Source organism: Leptidea sinapis, chromosome 24 (assembly GCF_905404315.1).
Source record: "Leptidea sinapis chromosome 24, ilLepSina1.1, whole genome shotgun sequence".
In the NCBI taxonomy this organism is placed as follows: domain Eukaryota; kingdom Metazoa; phylum Arthropoda; class Insecta; order Lepidoptera; family Pieridae; genus Leptidea; species Leptidea sinapis.
The window spans coordinates 1237895-1253188 of NC_066288.1; the positions used below are offsets into that span (position 1 = coordinate 1237895).

Sequence of the window (15294 nt, forward strand, 5' to 3'; positions counted from 1 at the left end):
GATAAGATGCATATTATCTTTACAATATTTTCGGCGCATTCAGTGCGTCTTTTGTTTTGGTAGCAGTTTGTGAGTCCAAGACAGCATATGGCAATTCTATTATAAAAAAACAAAGCTGTAATTTTCACTCCTTTTTTCCACATACCTGAAAGTATTAAAAAGCTTGAAACTCACAGTTTTGCATTGACTAAATCAATCCAAACAATGATAAATATCCGCAAAATGATTGCCAATGGCGTTGCCGCATAAACTTGAAAAGTTTGAAACCATGTTGAATAAAAATCCAGGCATTGAATCTCTGAACATTTTTGGCAATACTTGATTGTTTGTGTTTACAAAAATATTAAACATGTAATCGTCGTAATGTTATATTAAAATTAAAATGTGTTTTACCTACCATCGTGTGGCGAAAACTTTGGATCAGTTTTAATATGTGACGTGTGTACATACTGAAAGCTTACATGGTAAAGAAGTGCAGAAAGCTAAAACAAATAAATTAATTTCCTGAACTGAGGACAGAAAATTACAAAGAAGTCTTTTAATGACGTCAACAAAATACAAATTTTAGACAAAATGTTGATTTTGAAGACATCTTTCAAATTCTATATTGTCCTTAATATTATAAATGGGCTCATTTGGAATGATTTCAAACTGTCAAATACATTAATATTACTAACCTGCATGAAAAAATTAAGAAGAATCTAGTAAGAAATAAAACTTCATCAAACGTTATATATCCAGTAAGATATGAGATAAATAATTACGCAAAAGAAGGCACAGCCTCAAGCTAGTCATCAAAAGATGGATGAGAATTGATTAGTTTTGTCGAGCCAATAAAATGTTAATCAGTAAGTTATACATAAGTAACACGAATATCTACCGAAAATGATAAATTGCACCGCGACCAAGGCAGCCTGTATCTAAGGCAACGCCATTGTGACGCACGAAATGAAATTAGGTGTAATAAAATGGAGTTTGGAAATAAAAGGAGTTACGTTCAAAATTTCGAAGTAAATGAGAAGCATGATTGATGCGGAGCTGGCCGGGAATATGACAAAATTGGAAGGTCATTTATCAGGACCGATCGTGGTGTGCGTATATAATATTAAATTGAATTACATTATAATGTAATTAATTTTATAACTTTAATTTGATTCGGTGTGTCAATATAGTCTGGATCGTGATCAAACTCTAAATTAATAGTAATGTATTTAAAGAAAGTCTGAGACATACATTTTACCAATAACCACCATTTCGGAAAATTTGAGCTGCATCTCAACGCAGCTCAAATTGAGACAAACAATAAGAAGTGATAAAATAAGTGACAAACGACGTAACGCCACTCTCTTAAATTAATTTTTATAGTTTCTTTATCATAATATGTATTACAAATATTTTAGATACTTTAAATGCAAAGTGATGCCACAAAATACTCAAACGATTCAAATCTAAAGTAAACAAAAATAATTATGTAAATGAAAATAAAATAAAAGTAAAAAAGTATTTAAATAAAATTTAGTTTAAAATTGGACGAAAGGCAGGGCTAGGGGATCACGAGCATGACGCATCAGCCATCACTGCCCCATATTATGTTTAGAATCCTGTGTTGAAATTATGTGAATTTAATAAATAGTCAAACATCATTTAATGTGATTGTTATAATAGAAACGAATAAATTATTTATTTTAATTTATTAATATTTGAATCCATCAATCACAAAATTTATAAACATATAATTATTATTATTAGGGTATTATTTTACTTTCTTATATATATATCTGTATCTCAAGAAATATGTATATATATGACTATCATACACACTCATCAAATAACCTTTATCTCAACTCTCCTGCTCTTCCTCGCGTCGTATTCCTCATTGCTGAGGGTCGTGATTTCTCTGAGGATTCAACTTTTTGACAATAGTTCGCCCTCTGTGTCTGTCTGTGGCTACGTGCAGTGCGTCATGAAGTCCGGTATCCAGAGAGACAGAGCTGCGACTTCTGGTGCGTAGTCCGTCGACTTTCCCAGTAACCATCAGTTGTGGCCATCTTTTCTGGAGATATGTTCAAAGATCTCTAAGGTTTTACGGAGCAGATGGATGAGAGTCTGGTTTTACTTAAGGTGTGAAGTATGGATTGTTTTCTCCAGCACCACATCTCAATGGCATCAATCCGATCTCTGTCGGCCTTCTTTAGTGTCCATGTCTCATCCCCACAGCTAAATATAGAAAAAATTTTAATGTTGACTACCCTCATTTTAGTTTTTCGTGCTTTGCTTGCTTTCTCCATAGCTTCTACAATATGCGTATATGTTAAGTTTAAAGTGGTTAGAAAAATGTTTAGTTTATCAAAAATAAGGAATTAGCTCCATTTAATAATAAAGTATCTTTTAATTTATATTTAACGTTGTACTTAAAGTAATAGGGACCAACAAATAAACAATTTAATTCTTGGCATAACAAGCATTAGCCAAAGCTAATCCGTGATATGCCGCATTCAATGTCAACTGATTTGACACAAGGAAAAATTATATTAAGGCAGAGATTTGCCGGAGACAGAATTAATAATTTTATTTGCTTTGTGAGAGCTAAATTTTATCCTTATAATCGTTAAATAGATATGAGATATAAATTGATTCCAACTTTAACTCAGGGTGCAGGTCTTTAAAAAAATGTGTATATCCCTGGTTAATGGAGAAATAGACACCAAGCTTATTCCTGATATAGAGTTATTTGATAATTTTAATGATAAAAATATACAAAAACACAATATGTGTCAAGCATGCATACACTTTAAAATAAGGTAGATAAAAGTAAAAAAATAATTTATCTACAACATTTTGAACCGTTTTTCCAAATCACTCAGGAATTAAACATGAAAATAAATTAGGTACATTCGAATTGACAACCTCCTCCTTTATTGAAGTTGGTTGATAAGATATGCCACAGATTATTGGTGGATTCCTCCAATGAGTGATTTAAACTCAATTATAAATAATTATTTTTGAATCTGTATATTCTATTGTTCAGAATACGTACTTGGTAATGAGGTAAAAAGTGTGTCCAGTTAGTTTCTTTATATTTCATCTTCTTCACATCTATTGTTCCCTCAATACAATCAGTTATTAAAGCGGATATCAAACATTGATTTTGTAAACTTAAAGTATTTACACGATCTAAAACATATCATGTGGTTTTATTTTGATTTAAAATCTGATATGCGAAGTGAAGAATTCACGTTCTACTACGCGCTTATTTTATTTTTATACGCTTTATATTAGCTTCCCCTGTATGTTTGTATGTAGGTATGTTTGTAACCGACTTCGTTGGGTGCGATTTTGATCCACTTTAAACGGCTAGATTTCGTACAAACTTTGTAGATTTATCGAGGACCGATGACATTACACTAATTTGACTAAAATCTGAAAAATAAATAATAGTTAAAAAAACCTAAAAAGCACGCTTTATATAAAATTCAACAAAAAAATAGAAAATAAATTTAAATTGAAAATAGTGTAAAAAAAATATATTTTATTGTAAAAAAAAGCGTGGGGTGTAGAAGAATTATTAAATTCAAGCTTTGTTTTAATTATTTTATCGAGAATCCTACAATTAATTATGTCCACAAATTGTATAATTGATAAAGTAAATACTCTAACATATTACTTATAATTTATAGAGATTATATACACACGATTAATAATAATTATACAGATCGAGAACTAGCGAACGCATTTATTTCAAAATGACGTTTTATTGTTATTAACCTATAACTAGATTTTTAGTACCCAGCGAAAATTTCAGCGCTAATATACATTACAAACATTCTCTCATGTACTACAATATTAAAAATAAATATATATTAGTACACACAAAAGTGTGCTAATAATTAGTCAATACATAATAACAACAACATAAAGTAAACAGAATAATGAGAAACTGTTCAATGTTTAGTATTAAAACATGAATATTTATATCGTTCAACTAAAACTCACCTGTAGAGACTTTCCTAAATTACATTAGTAGCATGAATGTGAAATAAATAGTCAATCTACTGATCTACTATTTCACAGCTGATTACCCAACGAATTTTACAGGTGAACGTGTTGCTCGTGTCGTCACTATTTCTCAAATCATTAAAAAAAAGTCACCGCCACTGATAAATAAAATACGATGTTTTGTTAGGACCTCACGAAAGAAGTGAAAACTTTAACATATACGATAATAATATGTAATACAATTTTTTTATTGTTATATCTTCACAAGGTTTATAACATTTTAATTATTTTTACATTTATAAAAATGATTTGACATTTATATCAAGCGATTACCGCCGCCCACAGTCTTTTGCAACACTAGAGGAATCACAGGACAGTTGCCGTCTTTGTAGGAAGAAGTGTTTGCTTTTTTAAGGGAACCGTGACTTATCGTTTAAACACACGGAATCTGATTCCATCGGGTAGGTATTCGAACCAGGGTGTTGTCAATAACGCGTATTTACTTATAGACTCTATTGATCAGCTAGTAAAAATAATAACAATCATTTAAACAATAATTACTAAAATAATCCTAAGCACTATTATTCACCGCCGACTTGAACATGTTGGTTTTTGATATTTCGTATTAATCTAGCAGCGATCGACCATCAATTATCGAAACTTGATAAATCGTTGATACAACTAAACCAACCTTCTGTCATTTCTCTTGCCTTAATCGATTATTCCAAACATTATCCGTAGGGGGTCCGAGCCCAACTATCATACACATTCATAACCGTTTCATCAATATTTCTTCAATCTACACACAAGTTTTCGTGTACTAAAATTCCAGGCGAGTTGAGCTCTATTCGTCTTCATTTCCTTGTTTATAACACAATTAGTACATCACTATTGTCCGACGTACACAAAATTATACAACATGGGAATTTTCAACAGCTACGAACTATGTAATAAAACATTAACAATCGAATATACGATTCCTAAAACTCCCATATTTTCTAAACAATAAATTTTATTAACACATTTCAAATTATTTACTGGACGGGTATGACTGAATACAAGTGGCGTTAATTGCTGCTTCTCTTACGTGATGTGTCGTGGGCGTTACTCGACCTATTCTCAGTTCAGTACCTACTTGATCATCCCGAGGGTCACACAAAGAAAAGATTGAATCATCATAACAAATACGCACGTAGAGAAGTACGACAATAGAGATCTGTACAATCAGTTTGTTCTTATCGACGCGAGGCACTGGATCATTCATTGTGTTCAGATCGTGTCTCGGTATACCGAGCTATGACGAAACCGATGGTTTGAGTTTTACGCTTCCCTCTCCCTTTGTTGACTTGTCGAGTTCTGTTCGAATACCTTTTTGTAATTCGACTACTTTTTGTAGTTCGGGCCTAACTTAATAAATCTTATCTAAAACATCTCATCAGTCGAGCATTTCTTCGTTTAACTGGAATGGGAATGAAAAAACATGTTGTAATTTTATATAATTAAAGTTGTATATTTACTTTTGCTTTAAAATGAAGGATTGCTTTCATAGCATTTTTAAAGCATCTAAACATTTAATAGTTTGTTGTTGTATACATATAAAAAACTCTCAAAAATAATTTAAACATTTAATAAAAAAGTCATAATGAAAAGCATTATGATTTTTAGCGGAGACGTAAGCTCATCCCGTACTAATGATTGTTTTAAGTATTTACATATTCAGTTTATTAATATTTTGTTCGATTTCTTAAATTCTCATAATATGTTTTATTTTTCAGATCGAGGTGGTGATCCTTGATAAGAATGATAGTCCACCAGAGTTCAAGAACTTGCCAGCAGCGTACAGTGCCTCCGAAGATCTTGCCCCAGGTCAGGTGATAACAACCATCACAGCTGAAGACCCCGACACGATCGGGACCATAACATACAGCATCCAAAATGAACAACCAACACCCTTCTTGTTAAATAGCCAAACGGGACAGTTAACTCTCAAGGAGCCTCTAGATAGAGAGGCCGTACCAGAATATGAGGTGATGATACGAGCTGATGATGGAATACAGTATACAGATGTCAAAGTAGTCATTCAGGTATGTAGTGCAAATCAATCATTAAATGTAAATAAACGGATCTTGATTTCTCATTAAAGCACCATTATAACGGATTCATTTGTTTTTGAAGTGATAACTTCTTTCCCATGCACTTCCACTTTCCACTCCCACAAGGAGAGTAATTTTTTGAAGTAAATTTTTTTTTATTTCAAAATTAACTATTCACTATTGCTTTTCTCAAATACTTATACAAAAATCGGTTCATCTTCACCGATTTCATAAGATCAAAACATTGGAAGAAATGCTGTAGAAGCTCAAAAGGCTAACATTATTCAAATATTAATTTTATTCTTAGGTCAGCGATACAAATGACAATCCTCCAGTATTCAAAGAAAGCGCGTACTCTTTCGACATCCCAGAGAACGCGGCGCGAGGGTCTGTGGTAGGGATGATACAAGCGGTGGACCTGGACTCAGATGTCAACTCAGAGTTGACGTATACCGTGATCTCTGACTGGGCGAACGACGTGTTCTCACTGAACCCGCAGACCGGTGTCTTCACATTGACAGCAAGATTGGATTACGAAGAGGTAAGAAAAAAAGTTTTAAAACCCATAAAAAGGCATTTATTTTCTCAAAATTGATTCCTTTAGAATTCTTTTTGATGTCATTTCTTATACTACTAGATACTACTACCGCTTCGGAAACAAATGGCGCTCTGAGAGAGAAGAAGCGGCGCAAGAAACTCTCCAGCATTCTTTTTTTGCGCTCTTTTCAATAAAATTATACAATATTGTACAGTTGCTATAAAATAATCACAATCTAGTCCCAGGCTGTCCGATCATTTAGATATTTAGATAATTTTTGTTATAACAACAGCGAAGGCATTCAAAATTTGTGGGGGTCAGCTAATTTCAAATTGCTAATTGTTTGGATCATCTGTTACGTCATAGATTTTATAGCTCAATCGATAGGAATTGTGCATAGGACAGGATAGTATATTAAGAGTTTAATACGTATATACAGATCACATATAATATTTTGACTGTTTTAAGGTTTTTAATGTTTTGTAAATATTATAATACAAGTATTGCGAATTGTCTGTCATTTTTTTTTAAGTATGATAGTAACCAATACACCTAATCAATTACCTAATAGACATATATTGTGTGTGTATTAAATAAAAGATAATTAAAGCTAAAGGCCATGAAGTTTGGATTATGTATTTTTGCATCAATTTACGAATCTTCCAAATGCTCAAAGCAAAATTTTGTGAAAGATGAAATAATGTTAAGGTTACTGGTATAATAACGGGCCAAAATCTGTGAGCATCAATAGAGCTGAACACTAGTTCAAGCCAGAACATGTTCTTGAGCTCTATAAGACACACGACCAGCCACATACGGAGTATTGTTCTTATGGTGGTGCCTGGGGCATTCCCAGTATCAGCTCATCATACACACAATCATTTGACCGTACTTGTCACTGGGATTGCTCCGAAGAGCTGCTTGACATGACTCGTCCCACCAATTAGAAGGTAGACCTTCGTACGGCACGCTTACGTCGTGGTGGCTGAGGATGTATCTCATTACGACAAATCTTAGATCATTTTGTGATTGAGGGAATCAGGTTATAATGTCTGTAATGGGCAGACCACCTAACACCAAGTGTGTCATTACTCATTGCATCACTGGTTTTTATTTAAAAAAAAATACGGCGGCATCTCAGAGAGTTCGAGCACTTTTATGAAGTTCATAGAAAGCTTATTACTATATTTTCATCGTTCGTTATAACAGAGCTAAATGAAAGACTTTCAAAAACGATAATTGAAGAAAAACATAAAGTGCGTTAGTATTACCAAAAACATGATCTGTTAACGAGAACTACTTAAACATTGTAAAACAGTGAAACTAAAGTACATTACGAGGTGCGTAGAGTCGGGCCGTAAAATAACATATAAAAACACGCTAAAGGTTATGTGATTAAAATCGTTCAGATAAACGTTCTCAGGAGTAAATAATAGCCAATTACTGTCGCTCTCCCGACGAACTACGTATGTACGTGCTAATGAGTTTTTATTACACGCATTATTATAAATATAACTTCTTTGAATATTGATTCGTATCTAACACATTTGAAATACTGTTTGCTATGGACAAATCTTACTCTATTTGGCCAGACGGAACGACGAATCGTATGAATTATTTCTTACTCAACTTTACAAACTTTAAATACATAATGGACCAATATTCTTACATACTTGAAATTTCTTAAATTATCTTGGAACGAAATATAAGCAAAAGTTAAGATAGTTTCAGGGAATTACAAAAATATTACGACACTTAATGCTAAAAATATATCGTAATATATAACCTTTATATAACCATTGCGCAGTATCTTCATAATATGAAGTATACTCTGAGTATATTCAGAGAAACTTCCATCAAGTCTATTAAGATTTAGGATATCTTTAGAAACAATGTATAATTATGTCATGTATATATATAAAAATTATGGCTAAAATAACCTTCAAACAGTAAATGTTCTATCGACGGGCTAATGATAAGTATCTTTGTATTTTGCGTAATCCTAAACAATTGAGATATAGCTTTGTATATCTCTCGAAAGCAAAAAGTTATAAATTAAAATATTTACTCCTTTTCCATGATCAGTGTAGGTATTTATGCAATTAAGCGCTTCACTTGACTTGTTAAGATAACACAAATAAAATAAGAACGGTAATTGAAATATCTGATCGAAAACGTTTCAAGATTCATTTATTTATTGTTTTGAAATAGTAGCGCCTGAGTGAAATAACTCTTTTATTTAATAGTATTAGTACTGATTGGTTGTATTTATGTATGTATGAACCTATGTATAACTACGAATACTACTACGATTACCGACAAATTTTGTTGTAATATAACTGTGTATTTTTATATTGTATCATGCAAAGGACATGTATAATTTAACTGACAAATATATTACAATATGTTCAATTGCCCAACAGAGACTATAAGTTCGATTTCGTAACAAGTTTCTTCAGAAATACTATAACTCTATTATCATTATAAGAGACCTCGGTGAACAACACCGTCGTAAACTCGACTAGTTATTTCAAAAAATGTTTAAGAATTTCGAAACTTGATCATGTTAGAGTGCAGCAGAGACGCGGTCATCGCCCTACTGTTTCAGATCTATGCTCAGATAAATATATCAACCGTGGCCAGGGTCGGATCAACGGTACGATGGACGTCAGCGGTACAGACCCTCGCCAGCAGCCACTATCGCTGACCATCTCAATCTGAGCTTGTCTGTGTCCATATAAATATCTATCTAGGCAACAATTATATTTATATGTCATTTTATTTTCATTTGTTAAATATTGTTTTAAATATTAGATTTGAGACTAAAGTAAGTTTAGCTTAATCGATCTAGCTTGTAATTATGATGTGATATTGGTAATTCTATTAGGGAAAATTAATTGTTTCCAATGTAGGATAGGCTCGACCCGCTTTGGTTGAATATGAGGAACTTCTTGGATGTCCGTGAGTTGTTCGCGTCACGGGTACTTATTTTTTTTTACAACTTAAGAAAACTTTAACAGCTACATACAGGCACATTTAAAATTAATCTACTATATAACAGAAAGCTATTTACAAGTTTTCACAAATAATTACATTTTATTGTGTATAGTCGCTTACATTTAATACCTATACATCCTGGTAACTGCTAGAAAATGTAACTAACTGGTCTGGATCAACATAAAGGCCAATCTGGTAAACACAGGTTTGAAGTCTACGCGTGCAAAGCAGGCGTCGTGTTAGTTAAGTTTAAATTTTACGCATATAATGAAAAGATTATTTTCAAATTATAACATGGAGTGAAAATATTATTTACGTAAAGATAACCACATAAGTACGTTTCGGTTACTATCACATCAATTCATTGCTGTATTCTTCGCAATCTAATATAAACTTAAATAAATCAATATAAACTTAATCAATGTTAAATGTATACCTAACACAATTATGATTCGTCGTCAAGTCAGTGCCGTCCATTAAGCCAGATATTTGTTACAAGCACTGCGCCCGACACACAAGCATGAAACACTCATCAAATCAGCCGGTCCTGTTAATTAGTAAAAACAATTCACAGTACACTCGTTCTCTCGACCGCCCGCCAGTTCCTCGTAGTGTGCTAGAGAGCTGCTAATTTCATCCCAGTACAGTTTTTTCGCGTCGCGCATCATATTCGGCATTTGCCAACTCGATCCGCCATCGAAATTAAGGGCCAAACAATGTCTGACAAAGCGGCCGTCTGCAAAACATTCAAGAGCCGGATTCCGAGGGCGATGCTTGTTTTTCAAGCGGCGTCCCACTCCGCGGCTGCCAATGAAGGAGCTTCTCATAGCTGGACATTTTAATGTTCTATTATATTATTTAAATGGAAGGCTGAAATGTTTGACATTGCAGCCACAAATGTCTGTTACATTATATGGAAGCTTTTATAGTTATTTATGCAACTGTTGTGTAATAAGGGGTATTAAGACACGAATGTGGGTTATTATGGATAATAGTATCACATGAGTGTTTTAGTACCTAATTATAAACAGTTGCATACAAGACTTTATCTACATCCATAATATGAATCCTCTATAAAAGATTCTGAAACTAATATACATAATATCATCAAAAAGAGTGTTGTAATGTAAAAAGATGATGTAATGTTGCACAGAATTTCATTACAATACTCGTTTGGATGATGTAATGGTTATCAGGATATTTGGTGTTTTAATGTTGGCAATAAGCTAGCTGATTTAGAATATTTAATAGAGGATTTAAAGCATGAGTGTAGATAAAATAATTAATACTTAAGTTTCTTATGTGTAATAGGAAGCTGACGCAATAAACATTTAAAAGTAAGACAGATTATTTCTTAGTTTAATTTAAAAGTGACAAAAACAAAAGAAGCCATGCCTCGTAATTAACTCCGAACTTCATATCTAAGGTTAATGATTCGAGATCTTTCAAGTTACATTCTATTGAACATTGTTAAAGCAGTAGAATATGTCCTATAACTTAGTTCTTACTTCTTTATTTTATTTAAAATGTATTGTTGCGTAGCCAGAGTTTAATAAATTCGGAAAAACTTTTATAATAACTTTATAATTTTTTAAATATTATTTTATATTGCACATTAATTAAATGGTGCTAAACTAGTATTTATGTTCTAGTTGTATTATTAACTGTATTATATATAATGTTTTCAGATGGCCCACTACATATTAGTGACTCAAGCTCAAGACAATGGTCATCCATCTCTTTCTGGTACAGTTACTGTATACATCAACGTCATCGATCTCAACGACAATGCACCAATCTTTGATCCGATGAGTTTCTCCAACGAGATCATGGAAGATGTTCCTGTGGGAACTTCTGTCGTTACTATCAGTGCCACCGATTTGGACTCAGGTATTATTATTTAATAATTTGGAAACTCAATGTTAAAAAGGATTATTAAGAAAACGGATATTTTTAAATAATTTTAATTTATAAACATACAATTTTTTTGCATCTGAAGGATTGACTACTAGGTGAGCCAATACTATATAATATTTTACTTTTTAGTTGATATACTTTATAGTTCATATATATATATATATATATATACTATATAATATTTTACGTTCTAATTGAGTTTATATTAATTGTATCACAACATGATATAAAATCAATACCAGAACCATAACTTATTATATTGTTTATTCAGAATGATAATAAAACCTGCTAGTTATTTCAACAAGAAATCAACAAATTACATTAACATTTATTTACCTATTTTTTGAGACCTCCAAAGAAACCCCTCGTAAAACCACAACAGCAATTCAGCTTTCAAGAATAATAATGCAAAAAATTAAATATCCAACCATTTTTATAATTTATTGAATTAAATGTTACAGGTTGGAATGGTAAATTGACGTACAGTATAACATCAGGAGATGAGGACAATGATTTTTCAATATCTCCAAACGGGACGATTTATACACTAAACCTTTTGGATAGGGAAAAGCTATCTGTGTACAACCTTATTGTAACAGCAAGGGATTTAGCGAAACCACCGGAACCAAGATTATCAGCTACTGTCCAAGTATGTGCCATTTCTAAATTTACAATGTTATGTTTTCTTCAAACTCTACCTTAGTACCACATTTAAAATTCGTAATATAGTAAATACATCTCGAACTTTTAATAATTATACTCCAAAATACTTTCATTTAACCATAAACATTGTTGTTTATTAAATTAAACAGAGTGTTTCAGGATATATATATATTATAACAAATTCTCCCATTTTAATAGTCTTAGTGCATATTCAATTTCTAATTACAATTTAGTTTTAAGTAGTTGCCAACCCATTGAAACTTGTTCAAAAAACCCATCTTATTTCTACTCCAAATTTATCACCCGCTGTGATAAAACCTGTAATATGATTTCATATGACAATATTATTAGACGTAAAATAATGTCTGGCTATACTTTTAAAAATATTAATATTTTGTTAATTTTTGTAGGTTTATTAATGTTAAATATTTGCACAAACATGTGATTTTTTACAGGTTACTGTACAATTAAAAGATGTAAATGATATGGCGCCTGAATTCACATCACCTAATACAACTTCTGTTTCGGAGAATATTCCTCTAAACACTGTTATTATGACCATAAAAGCAATTGATAGAGATGAAGGAAGAAATGGTTATGTAGAGTACTTCATGGAATCTAATGCAGAAATTAGTGGATACTTTTCTCTAGGAAATGTTGACGGAATTTTGCGGGCAACAGGGAAGCTTGACAGGGAACTGAAATCAAGCTATATAATAATAGTCACAGCAAAAGATCGAGGTGATCCTCCTCAAAAGACAGCTGCTGAAATAGTGATAAACATATTAGATGAAAATGATAATAGTCCAGTTTTTGATCCAAAACAGTACAGTGCTGCCGTTCCAGAAAATGCTAGTATTGGTGCTAATGTGTTGCAGGTATAAAAAATGAATAATATCTTACATGTACAATTAGATATCCTTCTTTAAAATAAGCACCGGTATTTTTAAATTTTTATTCCTGTATATTTATTTCAATTCGTCAATTTGGTCTTGGGGCTTAAGTTACATGAAGATGAATATTGAAGGATTGGCAAATAGGCTTAATTTTGCAGTTAATTCTGCAATAAGACAGTTAACTGACAGATATTTTTTTTTACTAAAACATTTTGAGAGTTGCATCTCAATATATTCTTGACAGTATTCCATATTATATTAACACGAAGAACAAACATAAACTTTTTATGCCTACTACTCGATTAAGTTCCCAGAAAATGTACAAAACAAATATGTTAGGAGATTTAAAAGAATCGTTAAAAAAGTTATCATAACATAAATGATTTTCTTAATGATTCCATAGACTGGGAATGGAGCGGACACCCTCAGTCTTTATTTATAAATATTTAATGTAAGATATTACATTTTTTTATTTCTATAAAGGAGGACAAACGAGCTTACAGGTCACCGGGTCTTAGTGATCACCGCCGCCCACATTATCAGTTGTCGCTTAAGAAAGGTGTACGCACTTTTTTTAAAGGTACCAATGTCGTATCGACCCGAAATCACCGCACAAGGAAGTTCATTCCACAGCTTTGTAGTACGTGGAAGAAAGCTCCTTCAAAACCGCACTGTGGAACATTGCAATCAATATTTTTATATTAAAAGGCGGCTGAGTTTCTTGCGCCCATTTTTCTCAGGCGCTCTATTTTGAATGGTTCGTAGTTTTACGTTCAATAAGGGATTTTGAGTCCTATTTAGAAAAAAAATATTTGAATTTGAAATGACCTGTGGGCCCATTAATACTGACACGGGAGTGGGTCAGGGATTGGAATAATACTCCGCTTATAGGAACGAGTCTTTATTTGCGTTCACTTATTCTGAACTTGCACTTCGCCGGTCTGCCACTGTTCCTCTTGTGGGCGGCGGTACCTTCAACGCGTCACACCGCACCTAAGTCTCTTCTATCTTCTTCTTCTTGGAACACTTCCACTTTTCACTACTTCTTCTTTACACTTTCGAGTCAGAACTAGAACTGCCGTAGGCCACGCTTAGTACGGCTTATATACCCCCGGATCTGTTCTATTTTTAAAATGATTCTCCCATTCCATCTTTAAATTTAAATTGTACTAGAAAATTCTTTTAACTATTTTTATCCTGCTTACACATTTTCCATCCCTTTTTTTCTGTTCGATTTGATCCTGAACTTACTAGAAATTTCCATTAACTTAACAAAACCCAAAAAATTCCATACACTGGTAGGTGTATCGAACCCGGGTCTACAGCGTCTAAAGTAAACACTTTTCCCCTGCGCTACGAGTATTGCTGACGGAGCCGTTGAAATTAAAAATGTCTTGAAGTTTGACACTCTCGTCATTTACGTTGCAGCGTTGCTACGCAACAATACTACTAATTCGTGAAAAATACTGTACACTTTCCTCGTTTGCTATTCGTACACATTTATGATGCCAAGCTTATAGTAATTTTTTTTAAATCAAGCAGAAGATATCCCAAATACATTAGTCTTTATATTGCAGTAAATAAAGTCTTTCAATACTATTATACTACTATTATATACTGTGATAAATAGTGAAGACTTTCATAGTTCTTGATTTAGAAACCTTTTTTTACCTTCCAGGTTTCAGCGACAGATATCGATGATGGTGCTAATGGAAGAGTTCGCTATTCAATAGACTGTGGCGATGATAATAGAGATTTCAGCATAAGTGAGGATACAGGTGTTGTGCGTGTAGCAAAGAATCTTAATTATGAAAGGAAATCACGATATGTGCTTACAATAAGAGCCGATGATTGTGCCAAAGATGATGCTCGCTTCGATACGGCTGAACTATCAATATCTTTACAAGATATCAATGATAATCCACCCACGTTTTTAGATTCACCGTATTTATCTTATGTTATGGAAAATGTGATTCCACCTAATGGTGGATTTATATTAGCCGTCCATGCTTACGATGCGGACTCACCACCGTTCAACAATCAAGTACGGTATTTCATAAAGGAAGGCGAAGCAGACCTTTTCAAAATAAATGCTTCATCAGGTGAAATTTCTTTACTAAGAACATTGGATCGCGAGTCGCAAGATGAATATACTTTGTCTTTAGTGGCAATGGATACAGGTTAAATATCCTCC

At 32.8% G+C, this 15294-nt stretch overlaps 1 protein-coding gene across 2 annotated transcripts in view; it reads left to right on the forward strand.

Moving 5' to 3' along the window:
- The window catches only part of LOC126971541 (cadherin-related tumor suppressor), a 362047-nt gene that overhangs the window by 337177 nt on the left and 9576 nt on the right, over nucleotides 1-15294 (forward strand). The window contains exons 2-7 of one of the 2 annotated variants that reach the window (XM_050817824.1): nucleotides 5772-6080; nucleotides 6397-6630; nucleotides 11313-11514; nucleotides 12003-12190; nucleotides 12660-13082; nucleotides 14779-15280. The exons of the other annotated variant lie outside the window; for it this stretch is intronic. Coding sequence (XP_050673781.1) covers nucleotides 5772-6080; nucleotides 6397-6630; nucleotides 11313-11514; nucleotides 12003-12190; nucleotides 12660-13082; nucleotides 14779-15280 — 1858 coding nt within the window. The remainder of the gene's footprint in view (nucleotides 1-5771; nucleotides 6081-6396; nucleotides 6631-11312; nucleotides 11515-12002; nucleotides 12191-12659; nucleotides 13083-14778; nucleotides 15281-15294) is intronic. 2 annotated transcript variants of the gene reach the window in all.